The 25,803-nt window shown below is 40.3% G+C and overlaps 1 protein-coding gene across 1 annotated transcript; it reads left to right on the top strand.

Annotated features, from left to right (window-relative positions):
* The first annotated feature begins 5,792 nt into the window (after positions 1-5,792).
* On the top strand, positions 5,793-25,383 carry LOC124274560 (short/branched chain specific acyl-CoA dehydrogenase, mitochondrial-like). Its single transcript, XM_046709922.1, is given in 12 exon segments — positions 5,793-5,868; positions 8,118-8,289; positions 9,096-9,196; positions 10,282-10,488; positions 10,838-11,008; positions 17,946-18,038; positions 18,041-18,073; positions 18,415-18,507; positions 20,311-20,400; positions 22,155-22,292; positions 23,772-23,871; positions 24,163-25,383. Coding segments are annotated over 12 exon segments (1,308 nt in total). The 5' UTR covers positions 5,793-5,835; the 3' UTR covers positions 24,240-25,383.
* Positions 25,384-25,803: the final 420 nt, after the last annotated feature.

Raw genomic sequence — 25,803 nt, 5'->3', positions numbered from 1 at the left:
TCCAGAAATATCACCCATTGCACCCATGTGGGGAATCGAACCCGGGTCCTCGGCGTGACGAGCGAACACTTTAACCACTAGGCTACCCCACCGCCCCGTATTAGTATAACTATTGCTAGTAGCAATTAGTTATCAGTATTAGTTTGTAGAATATATTTTAAGCATTTTAATGAATAGGTTATAGACTAGTAGTGTTAATATTTTAGTCAGTTTTTTGCTGGGGCCTGCATTAACTGAAGGGGTGATTTGATTGACTGAAACATATTTTTGTTCAATTAAGAAACGGATTGGGCGCAAGTTATCCAACTTAAATAAGCCCTCTCCACATAGTTACAAGTGTATATTACAAAAAAAATTCAACAAGAGGCAGACAAAGGGTATAGATATGTACAGACAGAGTTATTTGAATCGTTTAGTGTTATGGATGTAGATATGTACAGATCTAAAAACATTCTGATTTCACCAAGCGAGAGACCTGCATTGCCATTTAAGATGAGATTAATATCAATACATGCTCTATTATTCACTATATTTTCTAAAGAGGTTAACATTTGTTCTCTTTGAATTATATATAATGGACATTCAAGAAATAATGAAAAGCATTTTCACAATTATGGCCACACTGACAAAGTGCATCATTTCTAACATTAATTCTGAATAAATCATAATTAATTTTACTTGTCATATATCTTAATCTTGTATGCAAAACATTTAGTTTCCTTTCCCCATATGAGAAATATACGGGTGCACATTTTTGTTTCACATGAACTGCAGTTTTAAAAGACACAACAGATTTACAGTTTCTGATAGCTAAGGGTATGTTATCCACAGTTTAATTGTTGATGGAAAAAAAGGATAGAGTGGATGAGCTGTCCCTGTCTGGCACATGCCCTCCACACAGGTTCCCTGTGTGGCACTTGTAATCAGTGATGTGTGACAGACGCAATTTTAAGGGCCATAGAGGGAAACCACCGTCCCCATCCTCACAGTCGTTATTGTTTGACTGGGGTCAGATGTTCCTCTCGAATGAACACGCCCTTCTGAACCCGTGTCACTTGTACTTCAGGCACAAAATTGACTAGTCATGTCTGTTGACAGCAAGTGGAGGCATTTTGAATACATTTTCACATGCAAAGGTATGTACTTAAATATCACGGTTTCATAATTTGGACCATATAAAATATAGTATGGGTGTAAGGTAAACAACATATTTTCCATGTAGTGTGAGAGACACTGAATGTCTGGGTGTGTTGGGCCGTGATTTAAACCTGTTTTCTGAAACCATTTCCATACATATTGTAAATGTACTACGTATTGTAAATATATATTACAAGTGTGTGGACATTTCTGGTAGTTCTAGTATGCATGTTTAGTATTGCACCGTGTCTTATGACTGCATTATCTTCAGATGTGTAGATATGTATTGAATGCATCAACGATGTGGTGATATAGATACTTCTCATACGCAAAAGCAATGTGTAGAGAAGTTAGGGTTATTGTAAACTCAGTACTATGTTCATATTGGTAGGCATTATGATGATGCGCTGATCTTAGACTGACATATTAGACATGGCAGGCATCATCTGCGCCTAGTAGTATTACTTCGGGTATGTTGCTTCATCTCCACATGCAAAGAGATGTTATTGTGTTTACCTATTGCTTACACGTGATATGGCCTGCGTAAAATCTTCTACAACTTCTGAAACTTTCTCAACTTACATAGGCGGATCCAGGGAGAGGGGTGGGGGAGAGAAAAGAAGCAGAGAGCCCCCCTTTTGTCCTTAAAGTTTATTAAATGACCATTGAAACTCTCGAAAAACGGGTGAAAAAGAACTATGCACTCTGAAAGTAACGGGTAAATTTTATTAAAAATATAATATACAAACTGTTGGTTTAAGCTTTATGTTTTTAAAAATCCGTCTGAATACACCAGCCCATGTTTAGTCTCATATGTTGATAGAATTCTAAAAGACCAGTTCCTTCAATATTGGAGGCAGAATATTTCATCAAGTCCGAATCGCCATTTTTACCACTTTCTTTTACCAAAGTTTGAAACCTATCATTTTTTAAAAGCATATCTGTTCCGATTTTAAAATTCAGAACCTCAAATCATAACCTTCCGACTGAAACCGGCCACTGGAGTGGTGTACCCAGATAAGAAAGAATTTGTCCATTATGCAGTTCTCTGGCAATTTCCGATAAGACTCATTTTTTGTTTAAATGGGAAGGTTTTACGCTAGCTAGATCGATCTCAACTTAGTATTTATAAATATGTGCAATGGCTCAATCCACTAAAGATGGCCAAATTATTTCATTCAAGAACTAAAGATAGCGCAACCAATGTAACTTCCCTCCATCTCGTTCTTCCTGACAGGTATATCTATTGTTGTCAATTTTGTATTGTCTCATGTACCACCATTGATGGTTTTCGAGAATACAATATGCCTATGTAGTAAGCTCACGACAATATACATACGGCAGTCAGTTTTGTACATATGTTTAGCCTTAATAATAATAATAATAATAATAATAATAATAATAATAATAATAATAATAATATGGTTTTGTATCCCGCTAGATTCCATACTCTCGAGTATGCTCAAAGCGGCACATAGTTCAAAGGTCATAGTGTTCACGGAATAGGAAGGTCTTTAGTCGGGATCTGAAAGAGTCAAATGAAGGAGAGAGTTTAATGTTTAGAGGCAGTGTGTTCCAGAGTCTTGGGGCATGAACACAGAATGACTTATCACCAAAGCTTGTGAAGTTGTACTGAGGAATAGACAGAAGGTGGAGGTTGTCTGAGCGCAGTGAACGTTGGGACTGGTGCACGTGATTGAGTAGACAGGATAGGTATGATGGAGCCAATCCATGGTAGCACATGAACGTCAGGCACAGAACTCTGAATTTCAGTCTGGCTTCTACAGAAAGCCAGTGTAGTGATTGAAGAACTGGCGTAATTGGGGAGAATTTGGTCACTCTTGACACCATCAGTGCTGCAGTGTTCTGTACTTTCTGGAGCCTTTGTAGTAATGATTTCTTGATTCCAAAGAGGAGGCTATTGGCATAGTCTAGCCGTGAAAGGACAAGGGATTGGACCAAGGTTTTGTGGCTTCAGTGGTTAGAAGATGACGGATCTGGCCGATGCATCTCAAGTGAAAGTAGCATGTCCTGCAGAGACTGTCTACCTGCTTCTCCATGGTGAGCTGTGAGTCTAAATAGACACCAAGACTCTTCACTTCGTCCGAGAAATAGATTTCAGCTTGTCCAATACTAACATAAGCCTCATCCACTGACTGAAGTTGACGCTTAGACCCTATCAGTATAGCCTCGGTCTTGTCGTCATTAAGTTTGAGTTTCCTACCAGTCATCCAAGCCTTAATATCCGATGTACATGCTGTTGTGTGATCCAAAGCTTGACTTATGTTGCTTGGGTGAAAACTATCAATGAGCTGGGCCTCATCAGCAAAAGACTGGTGTTTCATCCCATGGTGATCCGTGATATGAGCAAGATTGTTTGTGTAGATGACAAACAGCACAGGGCCGAGGACAGAGCCTTGTGGAACACCAGAGGTTAGTCCGACAGAATCTGATTGCTCTCCCTCGATTTTGATGACCTGTTGCCTTCCCTTGAGGTACGACTGAAAGAACTGAAGAGCAGTCCCTTCTATCTTCATATCAGCCGCAAGGGTGTTGATGAGCTGCATGTGATTAATAGTATCGAAAGCCGCGGACAGGTCAAGAAGAATCAACGATGACATGTGTCCTCTGTCTACCTGAGACCGTAACTCATTCACGACTCGCAGCAGAGCTGTCTCCGTGCTATGACGTGCCCGGTACGCTGACTGAAAGTCATCCACTAAACTATTGTCAGATAGGTGTGATTTCAATCTTATGTTGGCAGCTTTTTCAACAATTTTGGAAAGGAAGGAAAGGTTTGAGACTGGTCGGTAGTTTTTCTGATTATCCGGATCTAGGGTAGTTTTCTTTAGGAGTAGTCGGATAACAGCCTTCTTCAAGACATCAGGAAAAGTGCCTTGCTGTAAACATAAGTTCACAATCATTGATATGACTGGTAACAAAATGTCAAAGTATTCGAACAAAAGAGTGGTGGGAATTGGATCCTCAGAGCATGTAGTTCTCTTGGATGATTATATAACCTTTTCAGTTTCACTGTCACTGAAAGGTTCAAGTAAAGTTAATGGATCACAGTGCAGAGGCGAGTGACACGCATGCGAGTGAGGGGCTTGGACTGTGGGGAGACTATCCACGATTGCCTCAATTTTGTTGACAAAGTAAGAAGAAAATGAGTCAGCTAGGGTCCTCTTATTGTCATGTTTAGGCAACTTTTCTGCCTGCCAAGAAGTGTCTTCATGAAGCTGTGGAATCTTCTTGGGTTCTGAGACATGTCATCTATCTTGGATTTACAGGACTCTGACTTAACACGGCGCAGCACCATGTGGAGTTCATGCCTAGCTGCACAATAAATACTTCTGTTAAAACGCGAGTGTTGGGGAATTAGCTCGCTTGGCAAGAGGTATGACTATACCAACCCATACACAACACAACACCTGAATATAAACAAGGAGTTTATTACACAGCAGTCACAGGATGATTTGTGACTGTGTGTCGTCCCTGTTTTATACCTATTCCAGTTATCATAGATAATCCCATTTACTGATAAAGATGACGATAAAGTTGTTGTTGTGAACTTCAGTTGCTGAATCTTAATCCTATTGCCTAACTCGACTGACGATAAGGTGCCTACTGCGCATTTAAGAACTCTATCTTGGCAGGGTTGTCTAATGATTTTGATAAACGTCGGTGTTGATGAGTGAAGTTCACACTGAATTTAATTAGCCTATCTCTATCTGCCGACACATAAAGATACTGGTCTCGGACGTTCGTTATCAATGTGACCCTTGGCAGCTTGCAGATTGTGAAACGTGTTCAGTTAGTCTGTAACATTTCCATATTTCAAAAACGTATACTGTCATAAAATACGTTAAAACATTGTGCGTTTCTCCCATGTTAATACTTCTGTCCACCTCCAGACGAGTCTTGCGCCACTGACGTTCAGTTGATCTACATTTACGCTTGGCAATGAGTATGCGCTGGTCATACCAGTCAGTGACAGGTCTTTTACTCACTTTCTTGGAAATGAGAGGAGCATGTTTCTCGAGTACGTCACTGAGAGTCTTGCTGTAAAGCTGAGTCAGTTCTTTAACATCGTCATGGGGATCACACAGCAGTGACGCATTTAAAAGATCAGATCTCATTTCCTGAGGATTGATGCCCCTCAGATTACGACACTTGATCTCTCAATCTTATCATCTCTTAAGTAAATGTATGATTTAAGTGACCTGTATATTTTTATTTGCAGAAGTATTGATGCTCTTTTTATATGCTATGTCTTATAGTGTAAGGCACTGTATCCTAATTGAGTGATGTTATGTGTGGTGTTACAAACTAATAAAACCAGTAAAGAGAATTTACACCCGTACAGTAGCTGTGTTGAACATAACTCGCCAAAACACAACCCTGCTACGCTCTGTTAAACTTCTCTTTGAAGCGTCTGCTTAGGTGAGAAAACTTGCAGTTATTTCTAAATCTTTCCGTCCTCAGCTGTATCTCTCCCCAGCTGACCCTAAAAAGTGATCCTTTAATTCGGGAAAATATTCTTTTTAATACTATGTAGCCTTTCGTCTCGTCTGGTATTGGACCTTAAAGAATTACGAAAATTAACATGATGACGCAGTGGTTTCTACTTGTTCGAATACAGCCTGGTTGGGTGAATATTATTTCTCTCGCGGTAAATACTAGACTCCAGGTTCCAAAATGGCAGCCACCATAAGCAGCGCTGTGGTCAAGGTATACATAATTGCGCATTATTTCTTTATAAGAAACGAGTGTGAGCTGAACAAATGTGAAGTTTTGTAATCAACAAAAATACAAATGCCTACATCGAACTTGATGGCTGACACAGCTGTCACTTGGAATGAAATGGTTGGACTCAAAAGTCGACCTTCACATTGTCAGTTAGCATACACAAACATCGATTCCAGACCTAAGGTGATTGGATGTAACTGTGGGTGTGCTCGGTATATGGACAGATGTGACCTCTGAATTTGCAGGCATCTTTTCCCGACGTGATGAACAAGTCAAACGTAATCGTTTGAATACAGGGGGACATTAAATGCAAGCGATAAATATCGAAATAAAACAGACTGTATTGTCATATGTAGCGATTTTACGATTTTTAAATATTTCTCAGCCACAAATCTGAATAACTAATGTCGGAAATCCTTGTTTTTGAATGTTTCTGACGCATCTTCCGTACATTTCAAATCAAACGAATCAAACCATTGTAGAAATTGTTTGACTGACTGACTGACTGACTGACTGAGTTTAGTTTTACGCCGCTTTTAGCAATATTCCAGCAATATCACGGCGGGGGACACCAGAAATGGGCTTAACACATTGTGCCCATGTGGGGAATCGAACCCGGGTCTTCGGCGTGACGAGCCAACGCTTTAACCACTAGGCTACCCCACCGCCCCAGAAATTGTTTGACACTGCACATGATGTGATATTGAAGCCAAGTGCCTCGGGAAATAAAAATGATAAGTGTAAATTTATGGTGCTATGGTTGCACTGAGAGTTATGTTAAGAGAACCAGAAGACACAGGACAGGCATGCAAGATGTGTTTACTATTAACCTGCCTGTTGTGCCAATAATGTCAGTTACCCATGGACCGACAGATTTCTTAAGATGCTTCATCATTGTTCATGTGTTGTATTCTCTCTAATCACATGAACAACTGCAAAAATCCCACTTACTTATCAAAGGCAGCTTTACCTCATAAACGAGCCATCATCCGAGATTTTACAATGTCTATATGACAGAACACTGCTGTCATCAAATGTATGATGTAAAAACCCACAACAGATATAATCTAATTAGGAGATAAACATCATGTATTGGCCAATTTCCGGGTGTTATTGAGTATTTGAAGCCTGGGAATTCGTTTGGAACCGACGGCGTTAGCGCGGGTTTCAAATGAAATATTCCTGTGCTTCAAATACTCAATAACACCCGGAAATTGGCCAACACATGATGATTATCGACATTGTAAACACAAAAGTAAACCAAAAGGCCCACATGGGTTTTACAGTCTGAACTCATACTGGTACAGCAGTGAAGTGTCATCAGCTGGCCGTTTCAGCTGGTTCCCATGGTAGCATCTTTAACTGCTCATTTGTGACGTCATTCATTCCGTCTTTACGTCACAATATGATTTGAATGACATCACCACTGCTGACGACGCAACAATACAATTGTGTGCAATATTTGTAGTTGTCAATACACAATGAATAGTCTTGCAATTTCTGGGAATCAAATACCATTCGATCATGTTTTTCAACCAATCAGATTAAAGAACACAGTGACTTTTGCTTTACAATGATAGATCATATTGCCAAGAGCAGTAACATATGGTAAACATTTCTGTAGAGGCTTTCAAAAGACATCCTATGGATGATATTGGTTATAGACTATATTACATTGCCGATGACCCTTGAAGATCTGTGTTTGTCTTCAACAACCCATGCTGGTCATAAAGAGGCGACTACCAGGAATGGGGTAGCCAGGCTCACTGACTTGTTTGATACAGGTCATTGTAGAAGAAGAACACTTACCTCTTCTCTTTGATTTTATGTGGATACCTGTGATGATCTGGGTTAGAATTGGTCTTCAACAACCCATATTTGTCATAATGGTCGACTAAGGGGATCCAATGGTGTCTCGCTGATTTGGTTGACACATGTCATGATATCCCAACAGACCATCATCATTTAGCTGGAATATTGCTGATTGCCGCATTAAACAACAAACAACAAATAAATGAGTTTATGTGGAAATTGGCTAGAACCATTTGCTATTGTAGAACTGTTGCTGATCAGAATTTGAGGTGGCAGTGCACATTTTGACTGATTTATTACGACTGACTGACTGACTGACTGACTGAGTTTGGTTTTACGCAGCCCCGATTTATTACGATGTTAAGCATGCAATATTGACTTGTATACTGTGTATAGTCATTATGATGTTTTACGACTAGGTTCTTCGGTCAGCTTCATTTCGAAGTCTTGCCCAAACACACAAAAGATGGATTTCACCTGGATCTCACTTGCGATCTATGTCCGCAACAGACCTCTCCCCTTTGCAGGAGGGTTTCCGGGCAGCACCCCTTACAATACTCAGTGATGAAGAACGCATGATGAAGGAAACTGGTAAACAGTCAATACCAAATCAACAAAGTTAAAAAATCAAAATACCATCCACATTATTGTCAGTAACAAATAATATCTGTCCCGGTAATTCATAAGTTTGTTTCTATCACAAAAACTGTTGCTATCGGGACCCCAGGCAGATATCTGGTATGCTCAGAATTGTGTTTTACTAGGGATTTCATGAATCGATACCTATCACAATACCCATGTCACGATTCGATATGTATCAAGATACCTATTTTCGCAGAATTATTGCATAAATTTAGTTACAATTTGAACATTAATGTTACATATTGTAAAATTGTCCATGAAAAGATCAACATTTTTTATTCTCAGAGATAAAAAAGTTCTAATTTCCCATCTTTGTGCATGAAAAATAATCATTTATAATTCTCATAACATCAAGAAACATGATACAGTTACAAAATGTAAACGATACATAAACATATTTAAACCGATCTTTCCAAAAGTAAATATTGATACAGTTTTGAATGTATCGATAATTGTATCGTCTTAGAAAAAGTATCGATATATCGTGGCATCCCTATTTTAAAGAGAGTTATATTTTTCAAAACTTTCCTTAAATATAGAGATCACTGCTCATGTTTTCAGTCAGTGTTTAGAACCTCATTTATCCCTTCGTCTTATATCGGAAATGACTGCTTTGATCTGAGACAGAAATATCATTTTAAAGCAGATTTAAACCCCAATTCACTCACTCACCCTGATCAAACTCCATCTATCTGTTATAAGGTGAATAGTGAATTTCTGACAAATGATATGCAAATTTGAATTATTTTTTGTAGTTGCACGGTTTGCTGCTGAGAAAATTCAACCTCTGGTAAAAGAAATGGACGAGCATGGTGTGTTCGATCGATCCCTTGTTGCTGGGCTGTTCGAGAATGGGGTTAGTTGTAACTAATTTCAGTATTATCACCATGTTTGACTTTCCAAGATGAACATGTTTGTAATAAAATGGATATCCTTGCATGTGTCCTGAGTAAGTGGCAGTTAGTAATAGAATATTTTTATTATGATGTTGTGGATGGCAAGTAAATATCCCAAAGTGAGCTGAATTCGATGTTCTGGTGATTTTGACAATTGCATTGATCGCGCTATATCGGGGGAGTATGTGCGCGATTGGAGGGCACAAGCAGTTTCATCGGTAGGGCGGGTGCCCAATCGCTGTCATGAGGCGTTTTATTGACAATTGAAATCCGAAAGTTGAGTTATATAAAAAGCAAACAAACATCAATATTATTTACCTGAGATCGTTAATACCACTTCAGATGCAAAATCAATTGCCTATATAACAAAAATATCAAGCCAAATTTCAGTAAGATCAGTCATCTGCTAGTGACAGGCAATATATAAATAGGAAGCCACGTGATCACAACATTCCCTGATGTTCAGCAACCCATGACTAATGGGATCTGGTGGTCAGATTCGCTGACTTGGTTAATGCATGTCATCATAGCCCAACTGTGTAGATCCATACTGATGACAATCCAGGGCTCCAGATAATTTTTCAACATCAGCATTCAGGAGTACGTACTCCTTATTTTTTCAATATAGGAGTACTGGAAAAACTTAAGAGTACATTTAGAGTACTGAATGGAAATTAGTAATCAGTATTCTTGTGTTTCTTTTGGTATATGTACCACAACATTGCTACTCTTGTGTAAACAGGTCAATAAACAATAAAACAATACTTTTTCATATAAATATGTCTGTAAATGATTCGTACACCATAGCTGTGGTGCGTACCTGCTACGTTTTCAAAATTATTTCCTATCGTATCATGCATATTTTTCATCCGTACATATGTCGATATGGCCCTTATCTGGAGCCCTGCAATCACTGGATTATCTGGTCCAGACCTGATTATTTACAGACCACCGTATAAACTGGAATATTGCTGAGTGCGGCGTAAAACAATCAACAATTAAACAAACTTGTGCCACCAGCATTAACCTGTCTTTCCCTCTACAGTTGATGGGGATTGAGATACCAAGCCAGTATGGTGGAACAGACTCCACGTTCTTCGTGGCCAATCTCGTCATAGAGGAGATCGCCAAGGTGGACCCAGCAGTGTCCCTTGTAATAGACATCCAGAACACGCTCATCAACCGTCTCATCGATGAGTACGGAACCAAGGAACAAAAAGAAAAATATTTGACAAAACTTGCAACAGACACGGTGAGAATGTGTTGTTATATTCAAGATGTTCTGAAGTGATATGTACAGAAAGCAATGAAGAGAAAATTGTTGCCTTTAGTTTGAGTCAGTTAAAATTGTTCTTACAGAAATTGGAAGTTTTTAAAGTTACACCATAGAGCTCTTTGTGATGTTTTGGTGATGAATATCATTGTCATGAGTAACACTTTTGGAGAGGGATTTGTTAGTAATAGAATATTTTTCCTTATTATACTATTTGCTTGCTATTATTTGGCTGCATACATTTTATTACCTACAATCTAAATATCTTCTAAAATGCTCCAAACATTGTGTTGTTGTGCCTCATGAATTGTGACTGATATGTTTACAGGTGGGCAGTTTCTGTCTGTCCGAGGCTGAGTCAGGGTCCGATGCCTTCGCGATGAAGACTTCAGCTGTGAAGCAGGGCAACCACTATATTCTCAATGGCGAGAAAATCTGGATATCCCACTCCTCCTTTGCTGGCGTCTTCCTTGTATTTGCCAATGCCAAACCCACAGATGTGAGGCATTATCTGTAACACCTTACTTCCTCTTTGTTTCAGTGCTAAACCTTCTGATATGTATCATAGTCTATAGAATTAGGGACCGTTCATAATTCATGGCAAGAGGGGGCGATGATGATTTTAAGGTGGGGTGACCCATTTTGTTCGGGGGGGGGTGTTCCATCAATTTGTACACATTTTAAAATTATGCTTAAAAAATATCTGCGAAGGGTGAGGGGGGGTCATTGATTTTGTGCATGACATGCAGGGGGTTCACTTACTTTGTACATAAATTTTAGGGCGGTCAGTCACATTGTACATGCTTCTCCATAAAAATCATCATCACACCCCCTAGCCATAAATAATGAACGGTCCCTTACATTCCCATACAGTAGCCAATATTAAACCCACTTATGTGAGGTATTACGTATAATACCCTCATTCCTTTTGCCAATGCTAAACCCACTGATATGTTAGACATGGGTGGCCAAGCAGCAAATAGCTGGGCATACTTGTTTCCCCTGATTGTTCTTGTGTCAGCTGATCATGGATTCAAATTCAGGATTATCATCTTAAGATTAGGTGCCTGACCTTGAGAGAGTGGGTTCCAATTCAGTATTATCATCTTAAGATTAGGTGCCTGACCTTGAGAGCATGGATTCAAATTCAGGATTATCATCTTAAGATTAGGTGCCTGACCTTGAGAGAGTGGGTTCCAATTCAGTATTATCATCTTAAGATTAGGTGCCTGACCTTGAGAGCGTGGATTCAAATTCAGGATTATCATCTTAAGATTAGGTGCCTGACCTTGAGAGAGTGGGTTCCAATTCAGTATTATCATCTTAAGATTAGGTGCCTGACCTTGAGAGCATGGATTCAAATTCAGGATTATCATCTTAAGATTAGGTGCCTGACCTTGAGAGCGTGGGTTCCAATTCAGGATTATCATCTTAGATTAGGTGCCTGACCTTGAGAGGGTGGGTTCCAATTCAGGATTATCATCTTAGATTAGGTGCCTGACCTTGAGAGCTGTCGCGTTCCAATTCAGGATTATCATCTTAGATTAGGTGCCTGACCTTGAGAGCGTGCGTTCCAATTCAGGATTATCATCTTAAGATTAGGTGCCTGACCTTGAGAGGGTGGGTTCCAATTCAGGATTATCATCTTAGATTAGGTGCCTGACCTTGAGAGAGTGGGTTCCAATTCAGGATTATCATCTTAGATTAGGTGCCTGACCTTGAGAGGGTGGGTTCCAATTCAGGATTATCATCTTAGATTAGGTGCCTGACCTTGAGAGGGTGGGTTCCAATTCAGGATTATCATCTTAAGATTAGGTGCCTGACCTTGAGAGGGTGGGTTTCAATTCAGGAATATCATCTTAAGATTAGGTGCCTGACCTTGAGAGCGTGGGTTCCAATTCAGGATTATCATCTTAAGATTAGGTGCCTGACCTTGAGAGCGTGGATTCCAATTCAGTATTATCATCTTAAGATTAGGTGCCTGACCTTGAGAGCGTGCGTTCAATTCAGTATTATCATCTGAAGATTAGGGTGCCTGACCTTGAGAGAGCGATGCGTTCAATTCAGTATTATCATCTGAAGATTAGGTGCCTGACCTTGAGAAGCGTCGCGCTCCAATTCAGTATTATCATCTGAAGATTAGGTGCCTGACCTTGAGAGCGTGCGTTCCAATTCAGTATTATCATCTGAAGATTAGGTGCCTGACCTTGAGAGCGTGCGTTCCAATTCAGTATTATCATCTTAAGATTAGGTGCCTGACCTTGAGAGGGTGGGTTCCAATTCAGGATTATCATCTTAAGATTAGGTGCCTGACCTTGAGAGGGTGGGTTTCAATTCAGGAATATCATCTTAAGATTAGGTGCCTGACCTTGAGAGCGTGGGTTCCAATTCAGGATTATCATCTTAAGATTAGGTGCCTGACCTTGAGAGCGTGGAATCCAATTCAGGATTATCATCTTAAGATTAGGTGCCTGACCTTGAGAGGGTGGGTTCCAATTCAGGAATATCATCTTAAGATTAGGTGCCTGACCTTGAGAGCGTGGGTTCCAATTCAGGATTATCATCTTAAGATTAGGTGCCTGACCTTGAGAGCATGGATTCAAATTCAGGATTATCATCTTAAGATTAGGTGCCTGACCTTGAGAGCGTGGGTTCCAATTCAGGATTATCATCTTAGATTAGGTGCCTGACCTTGAGAGGGTGGGTTCCAATTCAGGATTATCATCTTAGATTAGGTGCCTGACCTTGAGAGCATGGATTCAAATTCAGGATTATCATCTTAAGATTAGGTGCCTGACCTTGAGAGCGTGGGTTCCAATTCAGGATTATCATCTTAGATTAGGTGCCTGACCTTGAGAGGGTGGGTTCCAATTCAGGATTATCATCTTAGATTAGGTGCCTGACCTTGAGAGCGTGGATTCCAATTCAGGATTATCATCTTAAGATTAGGTGCCTGACCTTGAGAGGGTGGGTTCCAATTCAGGAATATCATCTTAAGATTAGGTGCCTGACCTTGAGAGAGTGGGTTCCAATTCAGTATTATCATCTTAAGATTAGGTGCCTGACCTTGAGAGCATGGATTCAAATTCAGGATTATCATCTTAAGATTAGGTGCCTGACCTTGAGAGCGTGGGTTCCAATTCAGGATTATCATCTTAGATTAGGTGCCTGACCTTGAGAGGGTGGGTTCCAATTCAGGATTATCATCTTAGATTAGGTGCCTGACCTTGAGAGCGTGCGTTCCAATTCAGGATTATCATCTTAGATTAGGTGCCTGACCTTGAAGAGCGTCGTTCCAATTCAGGATTATCATCTTAAGATTAGGTGCCTGACCTTGAGAGGGGTGGGTTCCAATTCAGGATTATCATCTTAGATTAGGTGCCTGACCTTGAGAGAGTGGGTTCCAATTCAGGATTATCATCTTAGATTAGGTGCCTGACCTTGAGAGGTGGGTTCCAATTCAGGATTATCATCTTAGATTAGGTGCCTGACCTTGAGAGGGTGGGTTCCAATTCAGGATTATCATCTTAAGATTAGGTGCCTGACCTTGAGAGGGTGGGTTTCAATTCAGGAATATCATCTTAAGATTAGGTGCCTGACCTTGAGAGCGTGGGTTCCAATTCAGGATTATCATCTTAAGATTAGGTGCCTGACCTTGAGAGCGTGGATTCCAATTCAGTATTATCATCTTAAGATTAGGTGCCTGACCTTGAGAGCGTGCGTTCCAATTCAGTATTATCATCTGAAGATTAGGTGCCTGACCTTGAGAGCGTGCGTTCCAATTCAGTATTATCATCTGAAGATTAGGTGCCTGACCTTGAGAGCGTGCGTTCCAATTCAGTATTATCATCTGAAGATTAGGTGCCTGACCTTGAGAGGGTGGGTTCCAATTCAGGATTATCATCTTAGATTAGGTGCCTGACCTTGAGAGGGTGGGTTCCAATTCAGGATTATCATCTTAGATTAGGTGCCTGACCTTGAGAGGGTGGGTTCCAATTCAGGATTATCATCTTAAGATTAGGTGCCTGACCTTGAGAGGGTGGGTTTCAATTCAGGAATATCATCTTAAGATTAGGTGCCTGACCTTGAGAGCGTGGGTTCCAATTCAGGATTATCATCTTAAGATTAGGTGCCTGACCTTGAGAGCGTGGATTCCAATTCAGTATTATCATCTTAAGATTAGGTGCCTGACCTTGAGAGCGTGCGTTCCAATTCAGTATTATCATCTGAAGATTAGGTGCCTGACCTTGAGAGCGTGCGTTCCAATTCAGTATTATCATCTGAAGATTAGGTGCCTGACCTTGAGAGCGTGCGTTCCAATTCAGTATTATCATCTGAAGATTAGGTGCCTGACCTTGAGAGCGTGCGTTCCAATTCAGTATTATCATCTGAAGATTAGGTGCCTGACCTTGAGAGCGTGGGTTCCAATTCAGTATTATCATCTTAAGATTAGGTGCCTGACCTTGAGAGCATGGATTCAAATTCAGGATTATCATCTTAAGATTAGGTGCCTGACCTTGAGAGAGTGGGTTCCAATTCAGTATTATCATCTTAAGATTAGGTGCCTGACCTTGAGAGCGTGGATTCAAATTCAGGATTATCATCTTAAGATTAGGTGCCTGACCTTGAGAGTGGGTTCCAATTCAGTATTATCATCTTAAGATTAGGTGCCTGACCTTGAGAGCATGGATTCAAATTCAGGATTATCATCTTAAGATTAGGTGCCTGACCTTGAGAGCGTGGGTTCCAATTCAGGATTATCATCTTAGATTAGGTGCCTGACCTTGAGAGGGTGGGTTCCAATTCAGGATTATCATCTTAGATTAGGTGCCTGACCTTGAGAGCGTGCGTTCCAATTCAGGATTATCATCTTAGATTAGGTGCCTGACCTTGAGAGCGTGGGTTCCAATTCAGGATTATCATCTTAAGATTAGGTGCCTGACCTTGAGAGGGTGGGTTCCAATTCAGGATTATCATCTTAGATTAGGTGCCTGACCTTGAGAGAGTGGGTTCCAATTCAGGATTATCATCTTAGATTAGGTGCCTGACCTTGAGAGGGTGGGTTCCAATTCAGGATTATCATCTTAGATTAGGTGCCTGACCTTGAGAGGGTGGGTTCCTATTCAGGATTATCATCTTAAGATTAGGTGCCTGACCTTGAGAGGGTGGGTTTCAATTCAGGATTATCATCTTAAGATTAGGTGCCTGACCTTGAGAGTGTGGGTTCCAATTCAGGATTATCATCTTAAAGATTAGGTGCCTGACCTTGAGAGTGTGGATTCCTATTCAGGATTATCATCTTAATATTAGGTGCCTGACCTTGAGAGTGTGGGTTCCTAATTCAGTATTATCATCTTAATATTAGGTGCCTGACCTTGAGAGTGTGGGTTCCTATTCAGTATTATCATCTTAATATTAGGTGCCTGACCTTGAGAGTGTGGGTTCCTATTCAGGATTATCATCTTAATATTAGGTGCCTGACCTTGAGAGTGTGGGTTCCTAATTCAGGATTATCATCTTAATATTAGGTGCCTGACCTTGAGAGCGTGGATTCCAATTCAGGATTATCATCTTAATATTAGGTGCCTGACCTTGAGAGTGTGGGTTCCTATTCAGGAATTATCATCTTAATATTAGGTGCCTGACCTTGAGAGCGTGGGTTCCAATTCAGGATTATCATCTTAAGATTAGGTGCCTGACCTTGAGAGTGTGGGTTCCAATTCAGGATTATCATCTTAATATTAGGTGCCTGACCTTGAGAGTGTGGGTTCCTATTCAGGATTATCATCTTAATATTAGGTGCCTGACCTTGAGAGTGTGGGTTCCTATTCAGGATTATCATCTTAATATTAGGTGCCTGACCTTGAGAGTGTGGGTTCCAATTCAGGATTATCATCTTAATATTAGGTGCCTGACCTTGAGAGTGTGGGTTCCAATTCAGGATTATCATCTTAATATTAGGTGCCTGACCTTGAGAGTGTGGGTTCCTATTCAGGATTATCATCTTAATATTAGGTGCCTGACCTTGAGAGTGTGGGTTCCTATTCAGGATTATCATCTTAATATTAGGTGCCTGACCTTGAGAGTGTGGATTCCTATTCAGGATTATCATCTTAAGATTAGGTGCCTGACCTTGAGAGTGGGGTTCCAATTCAGGATTATCATCTTAAGATTAGGTGCCTGACCTTGAGAGTGTGGGTTCCAATTCAGGATTATCATCTTAGATTAGGTGCCTGACCTTGAGAGCGTGGGTTCCAATTCAGGATTATCATCTTAAGATTAGGTGCCTGACCTTGAGAGGGTGGGTTCCAATTCAGGATTATCATCTTAAGATTAGGTACCTGACCTTGAGAGCGTGGATTCCAATTCAGGATTATCATCTTAAGATTAGGTGCCTGACCTTGAGAGAGTGGGTTCCAATTCAGGATTATCATCTTAGATTAGGTGCCTGACCTTGAGAGCGTGGGTTCCAATTCAGGATTATCATCTTAGATTAGGTGCCTGACCTTGAGAGGGTGCGTTCCAATTCAGGATTATCATCTTAGATTAGGTGCCTGACCTTGAGAGCGTGGGTTCCAATTCAGGATTATCATCTTAAGATTAGGTGCCTGACCTTGAGAGGGTGGGTTCCAATTCAGGATTATCATCTTAAGCTTAGGTGCCAGGCTTTGATAGTGTGGGTTCCAGTTCTGGATTATCATCTTAGATTAGATGCTTGACTTTGAGAGCGTGGGTTCCAATTCAGGAATATCATCTTAAGATTAGGTACCTGACTTTGAGAGGGTCGGTTCTAATTCAGGATTATCATCTTAAGATTAGGTGCCTGACCTTGAGAGCGTGGGTTCCAATTCAGGATTATCATCTTAAGATTAGGTGCCAGGCTTTGATAGTGTGGGTTCCAGTTCTGGATTATCATCTTAGATTAGATGCTTGACTTTGAGAGCGTGGGTTCCAATTCAGGAATATCATCTTAAGATTAGGTACCTGACTTTGAGAGGGTCGGTTCTAATTCAGGATTATCATCTTAAGATTAGGTGCCTGACTTTGAGAGGGTGGGTTCCAATTCAGGATTATCATCTTAAGCTTAGGTGCCTGACCTTGAGAATGTCGGTTCAAATCCCGGATGGGACTTAACCGTATGAAAGTATTACAATCTGTACTTTACTGAGAAAGTGTAATCCCAATTATAACGTGTTACATTGAACCATGTTCTAAATGGCGTAGAGGTTTGTTGTTATCCTCCTTGTTTTGTCATGTAGGATATCTGCTTCTGTCATTCATTACACAGTAAACCATAGGATAACAGAAACACTAGTGAGCCTATAACTGACATGATGTAGATGTATTCCACTAAAGCAGTATTCAGTTGTTACATAGTATGCAAGTCTTGTCATACTGGACGGCTAGAACATGAGCTGGTGCATTGTTTGACATAGGGCTACAAGGGCATCACATGTTTCATCGTGGATGCAGACTCGGAGGGCATCACCATCGGAAAGAAGGAGAACAAGATTGGCATCAGGGCGTCCGAGAGACATGCTCCGTGCATTTTGAAAATGTCCAGGTGAGACTCTGTCATCAAACATTGGAGCTGTTCTGGTGTTTGGTCGAATGTTGGAAGATGATATAATATATATATATGTTGATGTCAGAGTTGGAAAATCCATAGAATCATGCTAGATTTTATTACCTCTAATTCCTAAAGATTTAGTATGATGCTGTTTGCCTGGAGATAATTTTCCAGTTAAACAGTAATTCAATCAGCCTTTTGATTTGGTTTATAAGTAGTTTTATCTTTAGGAGGGGGATCAGGTTCCTGAGCATCAACCAGTTTAGTGTGAAAGGTGTAGTATACAATTAGCAGGTATTCATGAGTTCATGTCTATGTTAATCATGTTTCTTCAGGTGCCTGAAGAGAATATCCTGGGCCAGTTTGGTCATGGCTACAAGTACGCCATTGGTGTGTTGAATGAAGGAAGGATTGGAATTGCATCACAGGTATGTGGTCCTGTTTCACAAGATTTAAGAGGTCTGTTGTTGCAAGTTAGAATCCTAGTTACCCTGAGGATGTTTCTAGGATGTCTTGTTTTGTCTATTTTGGTTCACTGATGTCTATGTCTAGAAGTGGATTAATTCAGATTATCCTCCCACATTAAGTTAAGTTAAGCTGACACAACTGGAATAATGTTTGAAGAGACAGTAAACCAGTTAGGGACCGTTCATTATTATTTATGGATAGGGGGATGATGATTTTAAAAAATTGTAATTTTGGGGTGGGGGTGGGTGCAGCAATTAAGTACATTAAATGGGATTGGGGGCACTTTGTACATAAATTTTAGGGGAGTCATTCACATTGTACATGCTTCTCCATAAGGTCATCATCCCCCTTCCCTCCCCCAATTAGTTATGAACGGTCCCTTAATCACTTATATCTTAGTTTAATTATCATTTACCTTGCTATGTGTAAGACCAACAAAACAGTTCAGTGAGGATATAATTCTTCCCCACAAGTGTCAACTTGTTATTATGATGTGATTGTGTAACAGAGGTATTCGTATATGGTAGTTTAATGAAGACGAACACTTGTGTAGGTTTTCAGGGATTTATTCCAGCGCTGGTAGTGTGGGATATGGAGATCCCCAGTTGGTTCTCAGTCCATGTAACTGAACTAACAAAATGCCGTGGTCAATAAAATATACATCAATTAATACATGTCTCTCATATACGTATCATGTTATACGTTTAATATGGTTACCAGTATACTATTAATGCATCTGATAACTGTCAATCATCCAGATTTAAGCAAAGACATGTACTCTGATTATTACTCACATATATGACAACTATAATTACTAATATTTACAATCACATTCTGAAAACAATACCTCACCTCGTCTCAGGGACGTAGGCAGAATAGTCCAACAGCTAATTAAACATCTGATTCTTAGTGAACCTAAATAAACAAAATATTGCCTAAGTATACTGCTAGTATATACAGATATACATCATAAATGGCATTAGCGTACACATAAATACTTATCTTATTGACCCTAATACATAAATAAATATGCATATAGAAACTAAACCTTATAATAAACTTGCATGATACACATTACTGTATCATGCCAATCATAAAATAGCTAATATACATATACATACTACATATACATGATACACTACTGTTCAAATAAACTCACGCCAGTATACTAGTGTACTGGTACACAATACATCATATATTTGTCTAAAATACTTAGCATGCATATATTCATACACAAACACCTAACCTACACTAAATATGATAAAACACTATTCCTTAAAACATGTAATCTAACACACTAAATCCTAATAGCCCTACTATACATATAATACTACAAGATCTAACTTAACTTACCCCATAATGTCCTGGTGTTGTGCTGTGATTGTGCTCTCAAGGAGAAAGATGTAGACTGCCACAAATGAAAGGCAGTAGAAAGCTTTAAATATGACGAGAAGGTGAAATCTATGAAACAATAGGAACCTTGACAACAGGCCAATGCAGAGATTGAACCTGACACAGATCACTTACCCTTAACAATAGACCCCAAGCTAGCTTACCAGTGAGTTAGTTAAACAGTGCAAGTGTTAGTGTTATGACCCAGTTTGGTAATGATAAAGTTTTATACCTAAGTTTTAAAATAATGAAGTTTAACACATTAAAATGAAACACTTTTATTTACACACTGTTACAATTGTATGTTGTAAACAATGTTGTAGTGTGTTGTACATCATATTACACACGATGATGTTGTTGTCATGTTACAGATGCTGGGTCTGTCACAGGGGTGTTTCGACCATGCAGTTGCCTACACCAGGGAACGTAAACAGTTTGGCCGAAGGATTTGTGATTTCCAGGTGGGATTAAACACATTGTATGAGTTACATGTGTCACCAGAAAAATATACAGGCATCTTGTAGCTGTACAATCCAGCCAGGTGACTTGTATGAATTTTTAATAATACAGAGACTGGAACTCTGTTTCCTAGATTGGTTAGCAAGTAAAGGTAAATGGCATCCAATGCTGTTGATGGAGTTTTCTCCATGTTTTAATAACTCAAATTAGGGAACCATTTGTCAAGCCCACACACTGATTATTATTACCTCGGATAACCCAAGTTGCCTGTGAGGCACTAGAAAGTTAATGGTTACATGACTTATCCCACCGGGTACCCATTTTCTGCTGGGTGAACAGAGGCAATTTTGAACAAACTCACTTGCCTAAGGTGAACCACATGTATCACATTGTCTTTGTTGTGGGACAGGACTGAAGTCCTAGACGCTCTCTGGAGTCAAGCTGCCAAACACGGTCACCCATCCAAGCACTCTCCACGCTCAACGTTGCTTAACTTCAACTGATTTGTGACCTGAGTTCTATGCACAGGACCACACACCACCATCTAGATTGTCTAACAAGTAAAGGGGGCAGTGGGGTAGCCTAATGGTTAAAGCGTTGGCTCACACGCCGAAGACCCGGGTTTGATTCCCCACATGGGTAAAATGTGTGAAGCCCATTTCTGGCATCCCCCGCCGTGATGTTGCTGAAATATTGCTTAAAGCAGCGTAAAACCAAACTCAGTCAGTCAGTCTAACAAGTAAAGATAATAATGACATCCAATCTGCTCATGAAGTTTACTCCTTGATTATAGAGAACCATGTGTCTGCTGGACATAGTGGTACTGGGAGAGGTGACATGACCAACTGTCTTTGTAAACCTGACCATGGGCCACTGTAACACGGCACCTTTCTCATACTAGTGTCGGGCCGGTGGGGTAGCCTAGTGGTCAAAGCGTTGGCTCGTCACGCCGAATACCCGGGTTCGAATCCACACATGGGTACAATGTGTGAAGCTCATTTCTGGTGTCCCCTGCCGTGATGTTGCTGAAATATTGCTTAAAGCAGCGTAAAACCAAACTCAGTCAGTCAGTCTAACAAGTAAAGATAATAATGACATCCAATCTGCTCATGAAGTTTACTCCATGATTATAGAGAACCATGTGTCTGCTGGACATAGTGGTACTGGGAGAGGTGACATGACCAACTATCTGTGTAAACCTGACCATGGGCCACTGTAACACGGCACCTTTCTCATACTAGTGTCACTGGTTACATGGTTTCTGTATGGATATTGATCTACATTCCAAGGCTGTTGTGTTGAAAATGGACGGGTCAACTTAATGGTTGTCTTGAAGACTTGGTTATTGCGTATTCTTTGTCTAGTCATCATTTTGTGTAGGACCTGGGATAACTGGAAGTATTGGCGATGATCCCTTCAACTTTACACAGTGGTGTTTCACTATAATATAGATGGCCATAGTGTGAAGCACTTTCACTGACTTAGTCAAACTTGTATTTGTTGTGGGGTAGCCTAGTGCTTAAAGCAATCGCTTGTCATGCCAAGGGCTCAGGTTCAATTCTCCACATAGGTACAATGTATGAAGTCCATTTCTGGTGTCCCCCGCCGTGATATTGATGGAATATTGCTTAAAGCGGCGTACAACTAAACTCACTGAATTTATTGTTGTTGTAGTTGTTGTAGTAGTTGTAGTAGCTGTAGTAGCTGTAGTAGTTGTAGTAGCTGTAGTAGTACAATGTTTCTGATGTCCCATCAGGCCATGCAGCACCAGATTTCCCACGTGGCCACCCAGATCGAGGCTGCCCGGATGATGATCTACAACGCTGCTCGCCGCAAGGAGGCAGGACTGCCCATCGTGAAGGAAGGAGCCATGGCCAAATACTTCACCTCAGAGGTACTGTGCTCAGGAATAATCTTCACATGAATTTGCTGATATACATGTATTTGTAAATGTTTATCAAAGTACTCACTGGATACACATTAACAAGTATGTTATGTATCAAAGATTAATTGACAGTTGATATGTTCAATTCTTGTGCAAAAGATTTGAAATACAAATTTGGTCTCCAATATATTTTTGATTCTGAGACACCAGATTATCAGAAGTGACACCAGGCATACTTTTCATTCTACAAATAAAGGTCGCTGACTTTGGCTGATCTATAAAAATCATTTTAGTTTCCCAATCATTTATTTCCTTTCTTTCTGTTTCTGTGTTGGCCTTTGAAGGTTAAATATCCCTTTTGTTCTGTAAGTGTTGATAGGTTGAATAGAACGGCCTCCCTTTGCTCCCCATAGTATGGGGTAGCTTAGTGGTTAAAGTGTTTGCTCGACCTGTATTCAATTCCTGACATGAGTAAAATGTGTGAAAGAGATGCAGGGCTCGACATTCATGCGTTCCCACTGGACGTGTCTAGTAAAATGTTGACAGGACCAGTGCAACTTTGATAAGTGCCATCCCGACGGTCTAGTAGATATTTCAGGCTGTCAATAAGAGTCCCTTAGCAGGACCAGTAACAATCAGTAAGGACCAGTGATTTTTAAAAGTTACTGGTCCTGTGGTCTTGTTCGAGAATTTGGGTGAATGTCAAGCCCTGAGATGTCCCCGGCTGTGATATTGCTAGTGTATTGCTAACAGTAGCATAAATCCTGACTCACCACCTCCGAGGTGTAGTGGTTTGAGCATGAGGTCGCGGGCAATGTTCGTCGATCCCGACAGCGCCATACCAAAAGATGCGTTAAATATGGTACTTGTTGGTCCCTGCCTGGTGCTCAGCATTAATGGAAAGATCAAGGACTGGTCGGCTTGGAGTCAGTATAATGTGTCTGAGTAGGGTATTCATGCTTCACTGCGGCATGGTATCTCAGTGGGCTAGCACTATAAAACCAGCTTAAGTGTGGGCTAGTACAAGCAGCCGCACATACACATACACATGCATGCACATCGTCATATGAGCGAAATATTCTCAAGCACGACGTTAAACCCAATTTCACCTCACCTCAACTCACTCATTCTTCATATTAAGCAGGAGCCCAGGTGGCCAAACTTATGTAATACACTGTGTAGAGTTTGAGTCCCTTGAGCACGCTTTTGGGTGGAATCATAGTTCACCTTTCCAGTGCTTGAGGTGGTAACACTGGAGGATTGCTGACATGAGGTGATATTACTTGAATACTTTTCAAATCCGCATGAACCCAACTCCCCTTGTAGTATGGTAGTTTGTTTATTGTGCAACCAGGTTTGATTCCCCACATGGGTACAATGCGTGAGGCCCAGTTCTGGTGTCCTCTGCTGTGATATTGCTGGAATATTGTTAAAAGTGGCACACACTCCCTCCCTCTCTCATATATTCTCTCACCCACTCACTGACAGGTGGCGACACTGACTACATCCAAGTGCATGGAGTGGATGGGTGGAGTAGGTTTCACCAAGGACTACCCCATAGAGAAGTACTACAGGGACTGCAAGATAGGTGAGTTACCTCCCTTGTTTCATGATGGTTAGCTGTTTCAGGAATGGTTTGTTTGATGCAGTCCCATAAAGACCTCATTTTTGGTGTCCCCTGCTGTGATATTGCTGGAATATTGCTAAAAGCGGCGTAAAACCAAACTCATTCAATCACTCATAAAGACCTGGGCCTAGATTTTCGAAGCTCTCTTAGCGCTAAGACAGTCGTAAGTGCCATACATTAACATTAACTTACGACTAAGTCAGGATAAGTATAAAATATCAATTTTACTTTAAAAATTACATATTCTTTCAGGTTGTATTTATGAGGGAACAAGCAACATCCAGCTGAACACAATAGCTCGGTGCTTGGAGCAGGAGAGCCAGCAGTAGACGTATTTCACACTTGGAGTTTGCCCCAGTAATGGACACAGTTGTTTGCTTCATGGCAGCTGTCTGTCGTGTGCACATAGCAAACTATACATGCTGCAGTTGTTTTAATGTTAGAGCTGTCTCAGTTGGTACTAGACTACTACCTGTGTGGATTTATAACAGATCAATTGATTGTGTGATAATGTTGGAGATATACATGCAATGTTAAACCATATTTCTGGTTAGACAGAGAATGAACAATTTTATGTGAGTAAACAGATAATCAATGTATAGAATTAAATACACTGACATGTTGAAGCTTGTTTCACAAATCTTGTATTGATGTTTTTGCGAAATGTGTCCTTTTTGATAATATTGACAAATTCACAACCTTTGTGATCTGTGAAATGAAAATGTCAGGTGTTAACTGGGGTAGGATCTAATGTTGAACATTTCTGAATATTCTGGAAAATAATCAAATATGTATAGTTTCCTGAGCACTGAGACAAATCTGTGACTGTGTATATTTCCACTCCTAGCAGGCCATTTGTGGTGTCCCCCGCCGTGATATTGCTGGAATATTGCTAAAAGCGGCGTAAAACCATACTCACTCACTCCTAGCAGCTTTGTAACTGACTAATCACATTATAGAGGGACCAGCTGGTTGTCACTTATACAGGGACATTTCTTAACCACAAGATTAAAAGCTGGTCACTACTGGACACTTACTTTTCAAATGAAGTTGAAAAACGCCCAATCTTTTCCTGTGACTAGAAATTATTGATCATGGCCATGATTGTTTAACTATGGCAGTATGAAAGAAGCAAGAATTCTTTGAGTACTGGTAGCTTATATTCTTTCAAAAAGATTTACAGTGGCAGTGGAGTAGCCTAGTGGATAAAGTTTTCGCTCATCACACTGAAGACCCAGGTTTGATTCCCCACATGGGTACAATGTGTGAAGCCTGTTTCTGGTGTCCCCCGCTGTGATTTGCTGGAATATTGCTGAAAGTGGCTTAAACTAAACTCACTCACTCAAAGATTAGGAGAGTGTAGTTGAAGAAATGAAACCTTTATGGCTTGTAGAACAAGTACAATTTTGTTTGTAATGATATTACAGGCTATGTCTTTCCTGTTCATAAATTACCCACTATAGTTTCATGATTTGATTGTTGTCAGTATTTATTTATTGAAATTAGAATGACTATAGTTGAACATTTAACATCTTTATGTTAATTCGTTGTTTGACATGTCGAGATATTTCCGGACCTAATTTGTAAATTAATGAGTAGTCTGACGTGATAGTTAAATTCTCCCATTCAAATTGTTCTAATTTGGTTTTATGCTGAACAAAAGGTGAAGGATCATGAATACTGTTATTACAGTCTGATAAATAATATTTGCCAGAATACATGTAGCATTATTGATCCCATACTCAGGGCCGGAAATAACCCATTGCCCGACGCCCGAGTCCAGTGTTTTTTTCTGTCGGGCAAGCAAATTTGTATATCACACTTTACCGGTGTCCAGTTGACTTTCCAGTGTAAATTATGTTGTTTATTTTAAAAAATCAACGAGAAAATCGG

The sequence above is a fragment of the Haliotis rubra genome, unplaced genomic scaffold, assembly GCF_003918875.1.
Source record: "Haliotis rubra isolate DU_JTF1 unplaced genomic scaffold, ASM391887v1 Scf192, whole genome shotgun sequence".
Classification (NCBI taxonomy): domain Eukaryota; kingdom Metazoa; phylum Mollusca; class Gastropoda; order Lepetellida; family Haliotidae; genus Haliotis; species Haliotis rubra.
This window is presented reverse-complemented; position numbering and strand designations above follow the sequence as displayed.